At 39.5% G+C, this 21,554-nt stretch overlaps 1 protein-coding gene across 3 annotated transcripts in view; it reads left to right on the top strand.

Annotated features, from left to right (window-relative positions):
• LRP4 (LDL receptor related protein 4) overlaps positions 1-21,554 on the top strand; it is a 136,982-nt gene that overhangs the window by 95,330 nt on the left and 20,098 nt on the right. For 2 of the 3 annotated variants that reach the window (XM_042455704.1, XM_042455724.1), the window contains exons 6-22: positions 3,334-3,462; positions 4,269-4,388; positions 4,519-4,644; positions 5,630-5,755; positions 6,607-6,741; positions 7,774-7,899; positions 9,221-9,451; positions 10,469-10,625; positions 11,271-11,488; positions 12,555-12,731; positions 13,954-14,079; positions 15,325-15,533; positions 16,557-16,638; positions 17,885-17,990; positions 18,536-18,737; positions 20,188-20,377; positions 20,767-20,898. In XM_042455704.1, coding sequence (XP_042311638.1) covers positions 3,334-3,462; positions 4,269-4,388; positions 4,519-4,644; positions 5,630-5,755; positions 6,607-6,741; positions 7,774-7,899; positions 9,221-9,451; positions 10,469-10,625; positions 11,271-11,488; positions 12,555-12,731; positions 13,954-14,079; positions 15,325-15,533; positions 16,557-16,638; positions 17,885-17,990; positions 18,536-18,737; positions 20,188-20,377; positions 20,767-20,898 — 2,592 coding nt within the window. The remainder of the gene's footprint in view (positions 1-3,333; positions 3,463-4,268; positions 4,389-4,518; positions 4,645-5,629; positions 5,756-6,606; positions 6,742-7,773; positions 7,900-9,220; positions 9,452-10,468; positions 10,626-11,270; positions 11,489-12,554; positions 12,732-13,953; positions 14,080-15,324; positions 15,534-16,556; positions 16,639-17,884; positions 17,991-18,535; positions 18,738-20,187; positions 20,378-20,766; positions 20,899-21,554) is intronic. The other variant, XM_042455715.1, reaches the window with a different exon arrangement.

Genomic DNA, 21,554 nt, shown 5'->3' with positions numbered 1-21,554 from the left:
TTTATTTTATTTTATTAATTTTTATTATTGCTTTTTATTTTTTTATTTTATTTATTTTTATTATTGCTTGTTTTATTTTATTTCATTAATTTTTATTATTGCTTGTTTTAGTTTATTAATTTTTATTATTGCTTGTTTTATTTTATTAATTTTATTATTGCTTGTTTTATTTTATTAATTTTATTATTGCTTGTTTTATTTTATTTTATTAATTTTTATTATTGCTTGTTTTATTTTATTTTATTAATTTTTATTATTGCTTGTTTTTTATTTTATTACATTAATTTTTATTATTAAATATATACACCCCTGCCTTGTTTTTTTTAATTATTTTTTATTATTAAATATATGCAAGTGCATTTTCTGTGTATTTATGGTGATTTGAATGCTAACAAGTCTGCCTTTCTTGGCCAATTATAGTGGTGGTGGTGGTGGTGGTGGTGGTGATGATGATGGTGGTGGTGGTGATATTGATATCAACAAGCCTCTGAGGCACGGCCAATGTAACTTGCTGTGATTTTTACAAACTCATGCGCAGTGAAGAAAAACCACAGTCCCTTGCCCAAGTACACACTTCTGAGAAGTACAGTTGAACCCGAGGGCAAGTCCATTTCTGCCATCTGTCTAGGAATAATGCCAAAACATCCTCCATTTTGATCATGCCTAAAAAACATGCATTTATATTAAGATTTTTTTAAAAAAACTCAATTTTTTCGCATGTCCTCCATTTTTTTTAAAAAAAAGTGTCCTACATTTGAAAATGTTGCCCTACACTTGTCCTACATTTGTCCCGGTTTGGAGGTCCTGACTTATGGCAACCCTATCTGTAAGCAAACCAGTCCACCCATGTGTTACTGCTCTTACAGCTGTAGGTTGTTTGCAAGATGGCTCTGTGTTCCTAAATTTATGGGATTACTATGATAGCTGAACATCTTGTATTTTTTAATGTTAGTCTGTTTGTTCACTTGGCCCAATAAAAGCCCAACATGTTTCTTGTTTTGTATCTACTTGGTATCTTTTGGCAGCTGGAAGCTGTTTTCCCTGCCTGTTTCCTGATTACTGGGACTTTGAACAAGGCCTTGAGCAAAGATTTTTGTGAGCTTGGGAAAGTGGCTTTAATAAAGTAAACTTTGAGAAAGAAGATCTGCTTTAATATGTGCTTGAAAATACTTGAAGAAACTCTCTTGAGAGATGTCTTCTTGGGACTCTTTCCTCCCTTCTCTTCCTGCCTGTGTGCATTTGGATCATCCTTTCCTAAGCCCTCTGGACTGGTTGTTTAAGAATTTATTGTGAGTTAAAAGAGTTTGGAGTTAAGTGATGGCATATAGCACTTCTATCCGGTTTTATGCCTTTACTCCTTTATTTGAGAAGTAACTAACAGTAGATTTTGTGCAAACCTGAGAACTTTCTTTTTCCTTCCGTACTTTTGTCTGAAGGGCATTTCTGCAGAATTTGTTCTAGATAGGGTGAAACTTCAAAGGGTTGGGTTGTTGGCTGGGTGGGGAGAAAATCAGGCCTGCCAGCTTCTGAAGGGCAGAGATGGGGAACAGGGGTGGGGGGTTCGGGTGGGGATGAAGAGGTTGTCTTTCATCTCTTCAGATAATGAGAGCTGGCAAGGTGCCAAAGCTGCAGAGATTTTTGAGCCAGTAAGAGACACAAAGAAGAAACCAGCATCATTCTCGCCTTTCCATTCTCTGTGTCTCCTCTGGTTATTAATATACATGCCTGCCTTGGGAATGGGAGAGGAGCAATAACCTAACCTTGTAGGGTGAAATGAGACTAATAAGATAGCCTCTTAATCCTTTGTGTTTCTAAGATACCTTACTTTACTTACCATATAGCTAACATCTTCCCCCTCAAAACATGGAGTGAAGAATTTCCCCTCACTTTTAAACTGTAATCAACTATCTACTTTTGCTTTCCTCAGCGTTCAAGCTAACCACTGTCTGCTTGCTTTAATATGGATTTGAAGAAAATGCATGGCCAGTGAGATGAATGGAAGAGAAAACCGAATTGTCTTGGTGACAGGGCCATTAAATTCTTCAGTTGTCTGCTCCTCTTTCCTGACATGCTCCTAGATTCATTTATACCTGAATATTTCCCCATCTTTTGCTGTGGCAATGTCACTCAGATTTCTTCCCAAAGTCTTCTTTCTGTTTCTGCTAGTTGGTTCTGATTTTTCGGTTCCTTGAATCTACCGTCTGATCATGCATTCATGGGCACATTATCAAACACAGAGAATTCTCTTCTCCTGTGTACTTCTCCTTAGAGGTTTCTTTTCTGTCCATTATAAAACCTTTGTTTTGGATTATACTGGGACCTGCATGGGGGTCGGTGTGTTTGGGAAGAATTCTTGCACAAAAAAGGTGTTTGTTCTAAATTTTGAGGAAAAACAGTGGCCTGCAAAGGCCTGCATTGTTTTTGGTGCCTTCTGCTAATCAGTTGTGGCATCATAGCCCTCAAACCAACAGCTTTGCTTTGGCTAATGTGAAAACTACATGCAATTGTCCCTTACTCGTATATAGGTGTCTCTAGGGATGTGGAAAATTATAATTCCATGCCACCCTAAAGCTACCTTGGAAGTTAGCTTTCCCTTCAGGCCTTTAGAGAACAGCATGCACTAGTACTCGGTAAGTGCTTGAAATGTTTGTGGTTCTTCACAAGTGAGTTGACACATTATGTCATACACATTATTGTTGCAGTTCATACATGAGACGAGGATAGTGCATATGAGCATATGTTAAATGCACTGAATTTTTAGAGTTTATCACTGAATTTTTAATATTTAGAAGAGCATGTCCAGATTTTTCTTTCTGGCAAGTCACAAGGGTGTGACACAACTGAAAAGTGCTGCCGGGCTACTCTTTAGTGGTGTGATATTCTTTCTATAACTGGTGTGTACATGGAGGGAGCCCTGTGTACTATCTTCCTGCCATCCTGAATGTGTGCAACCTATCTGCTCTCAGTATCTCATTACGGTAGGTCACTGCTTTTTACCTATCAATCAAATGCCCTTATATAAGAGCTGATAAGACAAAGTTCTGTGACACTTGGTTGCAAGCAGATTGAATATGTTTTTGTTCCTTGAAGAGTGGTAAAAGATTTCATACCTCAGTGGTTGATTTATTCAGAATTAAAACTATACTGTGTGTGCAGGCAGTTGTGTTCCATTGCAACCAGTACTGTAGCACTTTTCAGTGCAGTGGAAAGCTAATGTTCAGAGCGTCCATTTTGTTCCCTTCCCCTTCTCACAGTAAGTTTTCTGTTTACAGGACAGAAAGTATAGAGTGTTTTGGAGGAGTCACATTTTAGCTTTGGTTGTTTCTTTTTTAGCATCAGATATTCCAGCAGCAACATGTAGTCTGGAGGAGTTTCAGTGTGCATATGGCCGCTGTATCCTGGACATCTATCACTGCGATGGAGATGATGACTGCGGAGACTGGTCTGATGAATCTGATTGTTGTAAGTTACCCAGGGAAGGCATGAAGGCAGGTTGATGGGCATGTTGAACTGAAACATTTCACTTTCATAGCTTAGAAAATAAGTCAGATATACAGTGTGCTTGCATCATACGCGGGCACATTATACGCTGCTTTCAGCATACGCTGGAAGCAGTGCTGGAAGAAGCAGTGCCGCATGCTGGAAGGAACAATAGCGTGTGCACCTATGGTGCTCGCATGCCGCCGCACCACCGCAAGCATGAGCCCCATTACTTCTAATGGGGCTCAAGCATACGTGCAATTTCTTTTACAGGGGGTGGGAGTGGTCTGGAATGGATCCTCCACGTAAAAGAAGGGACCACTATATCAAGTATTGTCAAATTTTGTCCTCAAAATGAGTGAACAAATCCAGAAAAATAGAGATAAGAGGTACAGCTTTGATCCAAGAGGATCAATAGATACCTAAAATTCATCCAGCTTGTGAAATCCCAGTACCATGTTCCTATTAGAACTCAAAAGAGTTACTTTTTTGGACCACGACTCCAGATCTCTCAGCCATCAAGGCTCACCAGCCAGTGTAACTTCAGATGTTATCCAAAAATCCAGAGTACTTCTCTATATTCTGAGAAGAGAATAGCAGGAAAATATTTTAGAGAGTTAATCTGCTATCCTCTGGCATTCTCCCTAAAATTGGGAGTGAATAGCCAGAACAACCTGAATCTAAAGATTTTTAGCAACAGAGCATGTAATGAAAGGACATGAGCTTGTTACTCAAATATGGGCTCAACAGAATCATGGATTGCAGCATGTTATCTTTTTTTGTTATAGCCTCCCATCAACCATGTCGCTCTGGAGAGTTCATGTGCAACAGTGGTTTGTGCATTAATGCTGGCTGGAGATGTGATGGTGACTCCGACTGTGATGACCAATCAGATGAGAAAAATTGCAGTGAGTAATTTTTGCGGGGATTGTGGGGGATGAGGGGGAGAATGTAGCTGATGATATAAAACTAGTGGCTAAAAGAAAGCTGTGAAGCCAACAGGTCAGTTTCACTTAACTCTCATTTTCATTCCTTCAGCCACATCAATGTGCACAGCTGAGCAGTTCCGTTGTAAGTCTGGCCGGTGTGTCCGCTTATCTTGGCGTTGTGATGGAGAAGATGATTGCTCTGATAATAGCGATGAGGAAAACTGTGAGGATACAGGTGAAAACCATTGAATTATTTTTTTGCAGCATTCCTGTAATGAAGTTCTGCTGTTAAAATTGTATGCTGTCCAGAATTAGGAAGAGAATTCTATATTTTGGTTTCTCTTATGAGGATGGAAATCATTGCTCTTCCAGATGTTGTTGAACTGAAACTCCCATTGGCTGTGCTGTCTAGGGCTGCTAGGAGTTGCAGTCCAACAGCATGTGGATGGACATATTTTATTCACCCCTACCTTCCTGGATTAGCCAAACCGTTAGATCCTGATTCTCAATGTTAGTACAGTATAACGATCACTGACCTTCTATATATCCATATGTAGGTATGACTGGAATCTCTTCCAAGGGGTGGGGTTGGGAAAGGGAGGGCATTGAAGGGTCAGAACAAATAAAACTAAAATTAGAAAGTAATAATAGACTCTTTCCTGGTCTATTAATTTTTCCCTGCCCTCTGACATTTTGGGTTCTTCATGGAGTTTGAAATTTACCTTTTCAGAGACTGGCTGATAAGCTTCTTCTATTAGTTCAAGGAGCCAGTTGAATCCTGACTTTATTAGATTATTATATATGGTGAGCATTTTAATGTGGTCCTAGGTTTATAATCAGTTTGCCCCACCAACATATATTTAATATTTGCTGTAGAATTTTATGTTTAAAATGTTCTTAGTTGCCTTGCTAAAAAAAATGTTCAGGTCAAGATATAGTAAATACAACCAGAACAATAGATAATATTAAGTACTTTAATCACTTAAAAGTCAGTTTTTGAAACAAACAAACCAAGCTATTTCTGTGACATTCAGTGGAAATGGAAGAATGAATCAGCATGTACATGAAAGATCATACATTGAACAACCTTCATTAGAGGAATTAAGGTATATGTTTTACATGTTGAGGAAAAGCTTTGCTGTCTTCTGGAATGTGGCTGCAAATGGCAATAAAATATTTGCTAGCCCTTAGTATCACTAATTTTCTTTTCTCCCCTTTAGGGAGTCCCCAGTGTGCTCCTGACCAATTTCTGTGTGGGAATGGACGCTGCATTGGCCTGAGAAAGCTTTGCAATGGTGCAAATGACTGTGGAGATGGCAGTGATGAGAGCCCTGAACAAAACTGCCGTAAGTTTTGATTCACAACTCATTCCATCCCAGTTGCCCATAACTGATTTGAGATTTAATCCCAGAGGCACAAGAGGCTGCAGGAAGAGATTCTACAGATCTCAACAGTTGTTTAAGCTAGAGTTGGGAATAGGTACTACAACTGAGCTGGCCTTTTGAGTGAGTAGCAGAGATGAAAAGGAAAATCCTTTACCTGGGTGGGCTACTGTAAACAAGCAGAGGCAATTTTTAATCCAGCATTTAAGAGATCTCAAAAGGAAGGATGCCACTGGATTGCTACTGGAAGTTGGGGGTGAACATCTGAAGGTACACCAAGGCATTTCCTATCCTCAGTATCATGGGAGCCTTGTAAATATGTACAAGAGTTCTTTTTTGCCAGCGTGATCAGGAACCCAATATCTTTGAGAAAGGAAATGAACATGGTTGATAGATAAGGGGAAGGTTGTTAGAAAGACCACATAGGAAGTAGGCTTCAGGTATGCTGAAGTAGGAGAGAAGAGGCACTGTAGGAAGGTGAGTCAAAGGGTCTTCCTAGTGGTCTTAGAACCTGCTCCCCATATAATCTTATCAAATTCTATACCATGCTCAAAAAGGTTATTTAAGAGAGCAAAAGAACAGGCTGTTTCTGAAAGGAAATGTTTCCTATCTGGAAAAAGAATAATTATTTTCCTGGAGAAACAGGTATGTTGTTGTTGTTGTTGTTGTTATGCTTCTTTCCACACCTGCATCCTTACCCCAGAACAGCTTGTCCATGCAGAGCTTCTGCTACCTTTTTAATAATAGTTTAGTAAACGGTAGCTGAGTTCTGAGTTACTGTCGCATGGAAGAAGCTTGACATTTCTGTTTCACAGGTCCTCGAACTGGTGAGGAAAACTGTAATCTCAACAATGGAGGTTGTGCCCAGAAGTGCCAGATGACTCGAGGGACAGTGCAGTGTACCTGCCACACAGGTTACAGGCTTCTGGAGGATGGCAGATCATGTCAGGGTAATTTATTGATTTTTATTTATTTATGGGATTCAAGGTGGCTTTGACCCATTTTGCTGTAAAGCTTACTCAATCTGAAGTCGAAGGCATCCATAATTTTTTGTGGTTTTTTTTTTTGGGCTCTGTGGCCATGTTCTAGAATAATTTATTCCTGACGTTTTGCCTGCATCTGTGGCTGGCATCCTCAGAGAAATGAAGGCTGGGATCTCTGAAGATGCCAGCCACAGATGCAGGTGAAACGTCAGGAATAAATTCTTCTAGAACATGGCCACATAGCCCGAAAAACTCACAAAAAACTTAGTCTATTGGTAGAATCTTGAGCAGCTACAACTAGAGTCACTGTGGGATTCAGATTCGTGCCCAGGCCCCTGACTTGGCCTGGCTGGTATTCTAGCAGTGCTAGACCCTGGAGTAGAACAAATTCAAAATGAGCTACACAGTTAATCTGAAATGTCTGAATGATTTTGTGCTGATTTCCTGGTAGATGGAAGGGATCATTTCAAATGGGTAGCTCTTAGTGTTAACAGGCAAAGCACATTCTGCATCTGTTCCATCTACCCCTGCTCACCTATTTTTTCCATGCTAAGACTGAAGAAGTAGTGGGAAGACATGGGAGAGGTGCAGGTGGAACCCACCCACTTCCAGTAAAATATCTGAATGAGGGAGAATGATTGCTCCAAAGGTTCTTAGGAGGCTTGTAGGTCTGATGGAGTACTCGCAGCATGGTGTCCCAGAAAGATGTAGTGGTTGGAATAATAGACGGGGAAATCCAGGTTCATATTCTCACTGAGCCATGAAATTCATTGGGTGATCTTGGGCTGGGTAGTTGTCTTCTGTGTCTGACCTACATCACATGTGCTTCCTTGAACTTGTTGGTGGAAAGGTGGGATGTTATTGTAACTAACAAATAGGTGTTCTTTCATATTGTACTGAGCAGCGTATGTGCAAGAGAGTGGAATCCAGAAGTGGGGGCAAATGTCTCTTTTATACATTTAAAGAGGTAGTAATTCCATTTCTCTTTCCCTGTTCCAGATGTAAATGAATGTGCAGAGGAAGGTTATTGTAGCCAAGGATGCACCAACAGTGAAGGGGGCTTCCAGTGTTGGTGTGAACATGGCTATGAGCTTCGCCCAGACAAACGCAGCTGTAAAGCACTGGGTAAGAAGGAATTCTCTGTTCTTGTGAGTCGATGATGATGATGATGATGATGATGATGATGATGATGATGAATATTTATTTATATCCCGCCTCTTCTGATTAAAGATCGATGATGATCCTGCAGCTGTAGAACCAACACAGAAGCCATAGCTGAGTCCAATCTGATATTGATGGTTTTGCTTAGGGCTTCAGTTTTTCTTTGGTGTAGAATCCTCCATTGTTATTTGCTTCATGCACTAAACCAGGATGGGTCACCCCTAAGGATATGAGGGCTGCACCATTCCTCCACCCAAGACTTCAATGAGTTGCAACAATCCCTTTTTAAAAACTGGAAGTGACCAAATGGCTATATCTAGCATTGAATGTGGTAGGATTTAGTTACTGTTTGTTTGCTTGCTTGCTTGCTTTTGTTTTTGCCTATATCAGATGCGGAGGAACATAAAATAGTGGTTAAATGCTCTGTTGTGACTCCTGGATGTTTCTTGGAATGTGATTGACCATGAATATGGTGAAAATTGGTGTGAGAGGGGAAATGAGGATTCTGGGGGTCTGCACTGCAGCCTACATGAACTTCACAGGTTACATAATTCTCGTGGCTAGACTAGACTCATGATCTTTTCTTCTCTTCACGCCTGCCTGCCTGCTTATCATGAAAATAGAAAATTCAAGTGAGAACAGGCAACCTATGCAGGTGTGCCTTTAGCATTTTTGCAGGTATTTGGGCATCATGTAAGATCCAATGGAATTAATGTAAAAGAACTTGGAACTAAATGTGTGATTAATATTATTGCCAGGAGATGAACCAGGAGATTTTGCATATTTGTGTGAACTGTTTTTTTAGGAGGGAAAAGTTGCAGTTTAGATATCCTGCTTGATCTGATTCCTGAAAAGTCACATGGCAGAACTATGCCAGTTTCCCAACACTGTTTGAGCAGCAAGGGTTCTGACCAGCAAAATAAATAGGTGTGGGATTGGAACAGGTGGCATAATCAATGTTTAGACAAATGAACTTTTTGATTTATAACTCACAGAATCCCTTCCCCAGTATGGCCAGTGGCCTTGGGGCAGGAGGAGGTTCTTGGTAGTTGGAGTCCAAAAAGTAATGTATTCCAAGGCTGGTCCATGTGCAAAAAACATTTTGGAGAATATCTGACTGACAGAAAAGCCAAATCAGAATAGCTGTGTGGGGATGAATGTTCTTGTTGCATAATATTTCTGTGTTGGTTTCCTCTATATGAATTGGTTCTGTGTTTTGTCACAGTTAAACTGATGTCTTGCCTGATCATACTGTCTCTTTTTTCTGTCTGCTTGTGTCCATCAGGTCCAGAGCCTGTGTTGCTCTTTGCCAATCGGATCGATATCCGGCAGGTCTTACCCCATCGCTCAGAGTACACCCTACTTCTGAACAACCTAGAAAATGCCATTGCACTTGATTTTCACCATAGCAAGGAGTTAGTCTTCTGGTCTGATGTCACACTGGACCGGATCATGAGGGCCAACCTGAATGGTAGCAATGTGGAGGAGGTAGTATCCACAGGACTGGAGAGTCCAGGTGAGCATCACAAGGAGTCAGAAATCTTCACTTCATATATGTGTATATGCCATCTCATGTTGCATTTATTGGGCAAGGGATAATAGAGGGCTCTTATTCCCATTTTATTTTAGTGCAGAGGTGAGCAGCTGTGGCACTCAACATAGCCAGCAATAAGGATCAGAAGAATTGCAGTTCAGGATAATCTAAAGGGCCATAGTTGCCCACCCCACTTTTGCGGAACAGAAAAGTTTCTTTGGTTTTTCTTAATAGGATTCTGTTGCACAGCTTACATCAGTCTTTTCTAATTTGGGGCCCACCAGATATTTTTGTGCTGCAGCTTCCATCAATTTCTACTTGCATGTTCAGTTTGCTGTTGCAAAGGTATCACTAGGATTGGCATCACTGGGTGTGATAACTCATGGTGTCACTTCCCCACTGACTTCCCATACCATACTATGCAGAATCTTTAGTAATGTTTTTTGTACTAATGTTACTTATAAATCCTAATTCCCATTTATCACACTGAATGTAATTATAATAGCTGTGATATAAACAACTAGCAAAATTAAAATTATACCTTCAAATTGAAATAGCATGCACACAGTTTAAATGTAGTTACATGTACATAGTTTCATGTAGTTAAAGGGAAAATATGATAAGATGTAATCTTTTTAAGGAAAAATTTAAAAGAATAATTAAAAATATTTTTAAAAAAAATTAAAAAAATTTAAATTTAAGTTAAAAAAATGTGAGGCCTCTCTTTTCGCCTCCCACTGAGCTTTGTCCCATTCATACAATCTTTTCAGTGTTTCAAAGGGATGCAGGTGAAGGCCACAGCTCATTTCGACCAAAAGACAGATGTTTGGGGAGCCGTGGTGTCACACACACCCTTAGGGTGTTACCTAGTTTGGCCTACAGCCTCCTAATGATGCCCCTGGATTATTGGATTTGTAGTCTTAAAACATCTGGGCAGCATCAGGTTGGGAATAGCTAGCCTCAGCTAATTCCAGACATCCTTCTTCATATGGGTTCTAGGTGGGCTGGCTGTCGACTGGATCCATGACAAGTTGTATTGGACAGATTCTGGGACATCTCGCATTGAAGTAGCAAACCTGGATGGCACCCACAGGAAGGTGCTTCTCTGGCAGAATCTAGAAAAGCCTCGTGCCATTGCTCTTCATCCCATGGAGGGGTGAGTGAAATAAAGTAACTGGTCCCCATTTTAGCTTCTTTCTTTAAATCTACTGGGCTAAAGTTGGCCATATTCATTGGGCTAGATCCAGATTAGCCCTTCTGTAAATGGATGAACTCACTGAAGGGAGTAAGATTCTGCAGAAACTGGAGGGGTGGAGTAAGTGGTTTTGTAAATTGCCTTTTTCCTTTGCATCTCTCATACCAACTCCTCCCACACGGCTTTGGACAATTCCCCAATCCTCCATAGCAGCTTTTCAAGCAATTTTAGGTGAACAATGGAACTTGTGAAAATCATCTCGTTCCCTTCCTCAGGGATCATCTTATGAGCAGTATGGAACTCTGGATTTAAGCCATTGTTCTGTGCTGTTCAGCGCCTCATAGTATCCACTATTTCAAGAACTCCTGATTACTGGTGCAAAGTATTTTGCCATAGTTATTGGTTTGTGAAGTTTTTGAAGGCAAAAAACTCCAGCCATAAGTGGTGCTTGTTGAGCCGTGGAGAACTGCAGTTTGAATTTATAGCTCTTGGTATCTTACATTGTGCCACTTGTCTTTGCTTTTTGGCTTTATGTTGTTGAACTACTAGTTACTCTTGCTCTTAAGGATCATGGATTTGTATTTGTTCTTTTCTGTTCTCTAATAGCACCATCTACTGGACAGACTGGGGAAATACCCCTCGTATTGAATACTCTAACATGGATGGTTCCAATCGACGCATCATTGCTGATACTCATCTTTTCTGGCCAAATGGGCTAACTATTGACTATGCAGGCCATCGAATGTACTGGGTTGATGCGAAACATCATGTTATTGAGAGGGCTGACTTGGATGGACAGAACAGGAAGGCTGTCATTAGCCAAGGTGAGTTGTGGATATTGAAAGCCGTTCTTCCACTGGAGAGCAGAGCTTGGAAGATTAGTTTTTGAAAGTAATACGTTATCATTTGTTATAGTACTATATACATGTGTGTGTCTATGTATACAGTCGCCCCTCCATTTTTGCGGGGGATACGTTCCAGACCTCCTCTGCCAAATCAGAAGTCTGCCTATATTCAGGCTTGAATGGCGGTACAACCCCGTGAATACCTGCAGGAGTGCCCCCATTTTAAATCCCTCCATTTTTCCCTCGCAAGTAAGCGAGGCACACTGATTAAAAGTCTGCACAAATGGAGGGACGACTGGTGTGTGTGTGTGTGTGTGTGTGTATACACATATATATGCTACTCATTTTAGTGTTGAAAAGCTAACGTGACTTGTTGCATCACTAGTTATTTTTTCATTAGTTTTCATTCATTTAGTGGGAAACCCTTGGGACTGATACAAGAATGGCATCCAACTGGAACTGTTTTCAAATAGATAGCCATGTTAAACTATTTCAGCATTTCAAAAAGGGGCGGGAGAAGCCACCTCTTTCAGACGGAGAGTTCAGATGGTTTGAAGGAGTGATACTTGTAGGTTTAATATCCTTCCACAGTGCATCTGAAGAAGTCGATTCATATCCATGAAAATGCATTCTAAAATAAAACAGCCTCAAAGGTGCTGCTAATTCTCTCCCTGTTCCCTTTTGTCTGTCTGCGTGTGTGTATAAAAATGGAATAGGAATGCCCGAAGGTTCAAGTAACTTGTAAAATTAAAAAGTAAAATTCACTCATTATATCTATGAATTAATTATTTCTTATGTCTTTACTTTCAAATATAATTTTGTTACACCATCATCTCCACCTCCTGTAACTCATTCCAGGTGATGCTGCAGAAATTGGAGGGGTGGAGTTAATTTTACTGGGGGAGAAATAGCAGTGATCGAGGGCATAATAGAAGACATCCTCTGGGTTGATGATAGAAGTACCCTTTGGAAAAACTAAAGAGTTGCAGTGATATCTCTGGAGCCTTGAAATAATTCATGTCCTTGCACTTAACTTCTTCTGCAGGTCTTCCACACCCTTTTGCTATCACAGTTTTTGAAGACAGCCTCTACTGGACAGATTGGCATACTAAAAGTATAAACAGTGCCAATAAATTTACTGGCAAGAATCAGGAGATCATCCGCAACAAGCTTCACTTCCCTATGGATATACACACATTGCACCCTCAACGTCAACCAGCAGGTAATTGCAGAGAGAAAAGAGAGGTGAAGACATTTTTTAAACATGATGTGAACATATGATACTGTATTCAGATCTTCTATCATTAAGAAACACTTGTAGTGTCTGTGACCTAATAGGGTTTTGGCTATGTTATCTCTCATTTTAAAAACCCTTTGTTTTCGATGTAAAAATAAGCTGGAAGATAAATCAGGAGGTGATGATTTAAAAGGCATCCCATATTTATTTTCCATGTATCTCCTAAGGGACTAAATCAGTGTTCTAAATATTTTGGCAGTTTGCCTTCAGGAAACCTGATAGTGCTAGCTAGACTTGAAGACAAATGTTTGCAAGAGACTATACTCATCCACTGTCCATGGCTTTGCACCCATCATTCTGTACCTAATCATGATTAAACAAACATTAACACTGATTGAAGCTTTCTGGATTTTGTTGGGATTCCAACATGACACTACATGCAGGACAAAGACTTGCTTTGTTGAATCTAACCAGAATTCCACTTTGAGTACACTCTTGTCCTCTTAAATATAAGTCATGCCATCCTTATTTCGGTTGACTCCCCAATAAATGTGCATAGGACTGCAGCATTTATGCCACTAGCATTGATCTCTCAGTTGCACTGTGAGCTCTTGAGTGAGGTATGATGACATCTGATTATCTATTTACTATTATTGTGACCTGTATCTAGATAATCATTTCCTGGCACTGATCCTAAAGAAGGTAAAATTAGTTGTAACTGTTATTCTTCTCCCATTGCTAGCTGTATGGTATCAGTGAAGTACAGCTCAACTGTAGTAAATAATCTTAATGGTAAGGGTGACTTTATTATTCATGATTTACCATCACAGTAGTAGTGAGGAAATATATATATAATAAAAATTGCCAATATCCAAAAATAGTGAAATGCAAAACATCTATCACTTGATGAGGCAGAGAGATTGTCATTATACAACAACAAGTAATTTGATTTTAAAAAACCAAACCACATTGAGTTGTATCTTTTAAAGCAAAATAAACATTTAATTTTTGAGGGCGTCAGCACCACATGTTTGCATTGTAGGGATCTTATTTTTATGTATATTTACATTCATAGAAACAAATATTGATTAAAGAATCCATTCCAAAGCCAGTCCCTTGGTAGTTTTGACTGTTTCCCCAGGTACCAGCTAATATTATTGTGTGTCCTACTAGTTTCCTTATATGTGGTTGTTTTTGGCTATTTGAGCAGGGAGAAATCGTTGTGGAGCTGACAATGGGGGATGCACTCACTTGTGCTTACCAAACAACAAAGCATACACCTGTGCCTGCCCTACAGGTTTTCGGAAGACCAGCAGTCATACCTGTGCCCAGAGTAAGTTCACAAGAGAAGAACTAATGCACCTAGATGTATGTGTGCATTACAGACAGACAGATAGATAGAAAGAAGTATTTCAGACAAAAATAAATCCCCCAGTTCCATGTTAGGATTATTAGGGAAAGTGTTGGCAATAATTTTTTTAGAAATTGTAATTAATGGCAAAGCTATATGTAAATAGAATGTTAACATCTTGTTGCATCTCACATAAAAAATATTGTATGTTTTGAAAAGATGTAGGAGGCGTCTGGCAGTATAATGAAGGGGTTAGACTACAAAGAAAAATTAATGTGTTTGGGGCCTTTTATCTTATTGATAAAAGTGATACATATACCTTGAACAAGTAGTCAGAACTTGGCAGAAGTTTAGAATATCACGTGGATAGATATGATACTAGAATTCAAGGAACCCGATAGAATTGCTTGTCAGTATATTCAGGACCAGAGCCTGGAACATCACTTTTTGGGGCAACCATTCTCAGAGCCCTTTCAAATAGCACTGACATCCAGGATGCCCAAAAGGAAGTATTTCTTCCCTTAATACATGATTAAGTTATGGCTTTGCTACAAGATGCAGTGATGGTTACTCTCTGAGGTGAATTTTAAAAGAGCTTAAATAAGTCCAGAAACAATATATTCAAAACAGTTATGATAACTTTATTGAGACATGATAACATGATAACAACCATGATAACTTTATTGAGCCTCTAACATTAGAGGCAGTTTATGTCTGAATACGTTTTATGAGGAATAAACTGGGGGAGAAGTGCTATTGCCTTCATGATATACTTGTGGGCTTCTTAGAAGTATCTGACTGATCATTGTTGACAAGAGGTAGATGGGCCCTTGATCTAACCCAAAAGATCTGTCTGTTCTTACTCTTCATCTGTATCCAAAAAAATAATGTTTCCAAATTCTGATAAATATAAAAGAGTACAGACTTCTTTCCCTCCATGTTTAGAGAGACAGAACTGCCAGTTCTCCTTGGTTTGTGCATTGTTCACTTCATTTAGGGACAAACCCCAAGAGGCCCTTCCTAGCAATCCACCACCTTTCTACATTTTTTCTGCTTTCTAGCTACACCAGAATTGGTCTCCCACACTCACTGTGGGTTGGATAAATAAAGCTATGTAGATGGGAATGAAGTAGTACAGCTTAGATGTAACAGGATAATTTTTCTGTGTCTGTTACTATGTTGTTGAAGTTAGAGAAATTAAAAGAAGACCTTTCGACCTTTGATCAGGTCTTGACAAGTTCCTGCTTTTTGCCCGAAGGATGGACATCCGTCGTATCAGCTTCGACACAGAAGACCTGTCTGATGATGTCATCCCCTTGGCTGATGTGCGCAGTGCTGTGGCTCTGGACTGGGATGCAAAGGATGACTATGTCTACTGGACAGATGTCAGCACTGATTCCATTAGTCGGGCAAAATGGGATGGAACAGGCCAGGAGGTAATACTTCTTAAAATGGAGAGACACTGCCCTGGATATGTATTAGTAAGATCAAGTTCTGTCTCCTGCTTTTTTGGGTGTGTGTGTGTGGATTTTGATTATATCCACTTTGTCTAATTTTAATTACACAAGAATTTAATTGAATTCAGTTGTTTCAAATTTTTTGAATCATTAACAGTTTTCATTTCACTATCTTACCAATGATATGGATGCTCTCATTTAAGCTTTGGGCTGTATAGATTAACTACTCTCTCTTCTCCAAAAACAGTCAAAATAATAATAATAATAATATTTATTTATACCCCGCTTTTCAGTCAAGGCTATCAGAGAGGCTTACAATTTGTTAATTAGACATTTCCCTGCCCTCTGGCTTACAATCTAAAAAAAACAAGACACAAAAGGAGAAGGGAATGACAGTAGGGAAGGGGGAAAGTCCAGCACATCTGCTCTCATAGGCCTCTCTCCCCCTCAAGATGGTGGTCAGAAGGAGGGCTCTTCTTCTTTCCAGGCGAGGCCTGTTGTTGCTGGCCTGCCTCTCCCCACCTCAAGATGGTGACAAACATTTGCCAGTGTAGAATGAAATGAGTAAAACTATTAAAATTAAAACATTAAAAACTAATAATTTGAAAACCATAAATATAAAAATGTATTTCTCAAAATTCATTGTTTCTCTAAACATCCTTTGGGTGTATCTACAGTTTATAATCAAAACAGTTTGCTAAATCTAGAGCTTAGAAAAATTACTTTTTTGCTGCAACTTTCTGAATATCCTAGCTGACATGATAGTATGGTACAGAAAAGTAACTTGTCCAGGCTCTGCCTAGATCTTAGTCTAGCCAGTGTTCATCTTTTAGATGTAGAGATGCAGTTAGTTCTGACACCATCCCCCAATTTGTTCTTTCCCTTTTCCACCCAGTAGTGAATATTGTTGGTACAGGTGAGTACAAACTGAGAGAGAATAAACAGAGATTTTGGGAAGGAGTTATTTTCTTATGAACACTTCTTGTTTTTGTTTCTTGCCAGGTTGTGGCAGATAGCAGCTTGGAGAGCCCAGCTGGTCTGGCTATTGATTGGGTCACCAACAAGTTGTATTGGACAGATGCAGGTACTACGCTCTACAGAAGAGGTCATTTGCTACCTTAAAAAGTTCATTGGCCCAGGAAGGTTGCCTTTTGAATTCTAAGTGGCTCCCCATGAAAATTCATACTGGAAAGAATGTATAATAACTCCCTACGATATGCAATGATTATGTTTTTCATAAAATTTCATCCTATTTATGCACAGCAGACACAGTGAATTACCAGAAATTCAGATATTGGAATTTTATTTTATAATTTGAGAAAGCTGACATAGTCATTTTCTAACATCTTCTCTAACAACTGCACAAATGCTCTTGCATGACATTTTTAACAGAAATAAATCTTTAATGGTCTGTTACTACATCATAAATAAAATATCAATTAAAAAAAATAAAATGCTTAGTTTACACCTTAATCCTATGCATGTTTACTTGGATTATTTTCTACAGTAAGAAGATGGTAAAACCTTCACCCTGTTGTACTATCTCATTCTGTGGGTTGAAGATTGCATATCTGAATGCTTCCTCATGAGGTTAGAGAGCATTCTGCACATAGAAAACCAGTATGTCCAGGTAGCAGGACTATTCAGTCTGCCTTTCTACTTCACATACTATTTTTCTGTGTACATGCATTCTACTACCACACTGTCCTCATGGTAGGACATTTAAACATGTAGTTCATCCTGCAAGGGGCACTATCCAGGAAAATCTCTACTGCGTTATAAAGCTGATTCAATAAACTTGCCCAGTTTCACAGATGTTGGTGGAGATTTTAAGTAAGGATACAGTGGTACCCCGGGTTACGAAATTAATTCGTTCCGCCGCCGCTTTCGTAACCCGGAATACTTCGTAAGCCGAAAAAGCCATAGGCGCTAATGGGGAAAAGCCGCGATTTCGTGTGAAATAGCGCCGAAAAGCACCAAAAAATTTTTCGTAACCCGGAACAGTTTTTTTAAATGGATTTTTTTCGTAACCCGGAAATTTTGTAAGGCGGCGCATTCGTATCCCGGGGTACCACTGTACTTAGAAATGCTGGCAATAAGATCAAGAGTTTGTAGAGGTCTGGAATGATGTTCTCTACTGAGGATCAAGGCTGCTGCACAAGTCAGCTTGTCCATAGTTCTTGTTGGCCTTCCTCTTGGGTTGTAGGTATGAGAATGAGATTGGAATGTAAATTACACCTCTGTATGATGAGCAATTATTTTCTGGGATCTCTCCTGTGTTTCAGGAGATTTTTTTGACTTTTATGTTCCTTCTTCTCTAATCTATGCAGGAACCGACCGGATAGAGGTGGCCAACACAGATGGGACGATGAGGACTGTGTTGATATGGGAGAATCTAGACAGACCCAGAGATATTGTGGTGGATCCTGTTGGAGGGTGAGAATTACTTCTGACTCTGTTTTGATTCTTCATTCCTGTGCCCAACCCTGAAAAGATTCCATTATAATTTGCAAAAGGAGAGGACTTTAATGTTGGTGCTTGATAGCTTTCAGAAAATAGCAGCACTGGAGGCGGTCAGATTGTTGTAGCCAGCAATAAGGTTGCTGCATGTCCAGCATCATTAACAGACCAACTGATTATGTACCAAAGACTGAAAGCAGAAAGGCCAAAGTGTACTATATTAAAGGTAACTTTAGAACAAGGTGTTATTTTGGTAAAACAAATACAGTTGGGTCAGGGAAAGTGGCAATGCCATATGATACTTTAAAATTCAAATAAACAAATCAACCCCCACAGTGGTTTTCAAGTAGTCTGTTACTTAGTTCATTGAATCACCAGCCCCTCAAATGAATGTTTTAACGTTCTTCTGGGAATGGCCCTATGGTATCTCCTGGTGTCATTGTTGGAAAGAAAACTGGCATATCCACACTGGCCTTTAAATTCACACTGAATAACCATCTTTTTCCTTGGACTGTGTGCAGATTCATGTACTGGACTGACTGGGGAGCAAACCCAAAGATAGAGCGTGCAGGCATGGATGCCTCTGGCCGCTTGGTAATCATCTCTTCCAATCTGACTTGGCCCAACGGACTGGCCATTGACTATGAATCTCAGCGACTGTACTGGGCAGATGCTGGTATGAAGACGATTGAGTATGCTGGCCTAGATGGCAATGATAGGAAGGTAAGAAAGCAAGTTGAAATGAAGGATTCTGGGAAGGAATTGTTAAGTAGGAGATTCTGTCTTTCTTTCTTTCTTTCTTTCTTTCTTTCTTTCTCCCAATATGAAACCCAAAACAGTTTACAGTAAAATAACAAAATAGAGATGAAACAATGTAAAATACAAAAGAAACCACAAAAATAAATAAGCAAACAAATAAAAAACATTAAAACTGTTTAAAAGGCATTTAAAATCTAATATTGAAAATAAAGTACAGCACGTCGCATTAAAACACACATCTGTAGTGGCCAGTTAACAACTGAAGACCTATCTAAACAAAAATGTCTTCACCTGCGGTTTGAAAGAGAGCAGAAAGGAGTCTAACTGAGCCCCCCATGGGAAGGAATTCCATAATATGGGAGTAATTACTGAGAAGACCCTTCCCCATTCCTCACAAAATGTTTTTGCAACATATTCTTTGGGAGGTCTCTAAGAAACCCGCTGAGGATCTTAAGATTTGGGCAGGTTGATAATAGGGTGATATGTCCTGTCACATAGCCTGAACATAAGCCATATAGGGCTTTATAGGTCATAATCAGTACTTTGAATTTGCCTAAAAATGAATCTGTTATCCTGAAATTCAGCTGCATTTGTGGCTGGCATCCTGTTTCTGATGTATTTAAATAATTTATTATCATTGGTCTTGATGCTATTAGTGATATGCCCCTCAAAATCCTCCCCCCCCCCCCACTAATTTTCCGCTTGCCTTTCCTTTGTGAAAGTTTGTATTATGTTCACCTCATTTGGTTAAGACTTGAAATTTCTAAGGGAGGCTTTTTTTCTTTTTAATAGCTTCCTTTACACTCATTAGTCATGATGGTGACTCTTGGACTTCTGCATTCTGATTGAGCTTCCATTTATGCAGTTTTAGGCAGGCCCAAGAATCACTGGAAAGATTTTACCTTTTTGACTTTTCAATTCTCTTTCCTTTTATTAGTTTCCTCATTTTTGATGTTTCCTCTTTTCAAGTCAAATTGGACTATGTTGAAGTTCCCATCCTGTTTCCCACAAATATCTAAATTTAACTTGAAAGCATTGTGGTCATTGTTTTTCCCAATTTAACATATGATATTAGGTCTTGAACATGTGCTCCCCCTGAACTTTGCTTACAAAGTAAAGGATACTTCCAGGGGCATGATTCTGCTTCATAATATGTAAGCACTTTATTTTAAAGGAAAGCATTCATTTTTCCATGCTGCCACAGTATGAGAACCCTTAAGAAAGCATATATGGACTGTAACATGTGGGATTCACATTGGCCACCACTGCTTTATATATTTAATAGTCATTTTGGACATTACTCTCAGGCCACTTCTGTGCTATTTCTTTTTTAAAAGCTTGTTTATTTCTGGTGGTTGGTTGGTTGGGCATAATCCTCATAATGCCTTGTGGATTTTCCCTTTGGGGCTGACAGGTATTGATTGGAAGCAATCTGCCTCACCCATTTGGGCTTACTCTTTATGGAACTCGGATCTACTGGACTGATTGGCAAGCAAAAAGCATCCAGAGTGCTGACAAGAGGACAGGGCTGGATCGTGAAACTCTACAAGACAATCTAGAGAACCTTATGGACATCCACGTGTTTCATCGACATAGGCCTCCAGGTATAAAAGATTACCAGGTCAGGATGGGAGGATATGAAGTTGCTTGTTTATGGGAAGCTAGAATTAGTCAATTTAGTAGCCTCTTGAAGTTTTGGACTACAGCTTCCATAATCTCTGATTTATGGACATCCTAGTGAGGCTTATGAAAGTTGTAGCCTGTAATATCAGTAGGGTGCCAGGTCTTATTCATGGCTATATTCTGTTACCACTCTTCATCCCAGCCAATGTCTAAAACTAAATCATAAGAGAATGTGGCTACTTTGTTAGAAAATATTACTCTTTCTATTAATGTCCATGCACTGCTCTGTAAAACATTATAGAATGTGGTTTCTGACCTCTTCTTTGTGATGCATTTGTTTTGCTCTTCTTTCTCTTTCTCTCTGGGTCAGTACACACACCATGCAGTATTAACAATGGTGGTTGCAGTCATCTTTGCCTCCTGGCTCCGCTTCCTAAAGGGTTCAGCTGTACTTGTCCTACTGGTATCAACCTACAACCAGATGGCAAAACCTGCTTGCCAGGTGAGTATCCACTTCATTTGGTTTGGCTCTATAATAATTTGGTCTTCTGAGTCCCATCTTCTTCTTCTGGTAGGTTTTCAAGTACAAGGGCTTATGAGGAGTTTTATTTTCAACTTTACAGGCACAGGGAATGGAAAAAATACTTTTAGTAATTCTGTGTGAATTCACCCTCAGTTTCAAACATATCTTTGTGTGTTAAAACCATCCAAGCCTCGTTGTGGCAACAAAGAGAGAATTAAATCCAAAAATAAAAACTAGGTGACGTAAAATTAATAGAATGACTGTTGTTGTTAACTCCCTTTGAGTCGACCCATGCATGAGATATCTCCAATCCCCCCTGTCCACTCTGCTCAGTTCTTGCACGCTCAGGGCTGTGGCCTCTTAGATTTATCTATCCATTTAGCATGCAGCCTTCCTCTCTTCCTGTTATCCTCCACCTTTCCTAGCATTATTGTCTTTTCTAGTGAGTCGTGTCTTCTCATTATTTGGCCAGAGTACAACAGCTTCAGCTTAATCATCTTGCCTTCAAGTTAGAGTTCAGGCTTGATTTGTTCTAGGGCCCATCTTGGAAACAGAACAGAACAGAACTATGATCAGAATAAATTTTACACAGTTACTATCACTGCATGTTTTGGTTCAGCATAGTTCTGCCTCAA

The sequence above is a fragment of the Sceloporus undulatus genome, chromosome 1 (genome assembly GCF_019175285.1).
Source record: "Sceloporus undulatus isolate JIND9_A2432 ecotype Alabama chromosome 1, SceUnd_v1.1, whole genome shotgun sequence".
Taxonomy (NCBI): domain Eukaryota; kingdom Metazoa; phylum Chordata; class Lepidosauria; order Squamata; family Phrynosomatidae; genus Sceloporus; species Sceloporus undulatus.
This window is presented reverse-complemented; position numbering and strand designations above follow the sequence as displayed.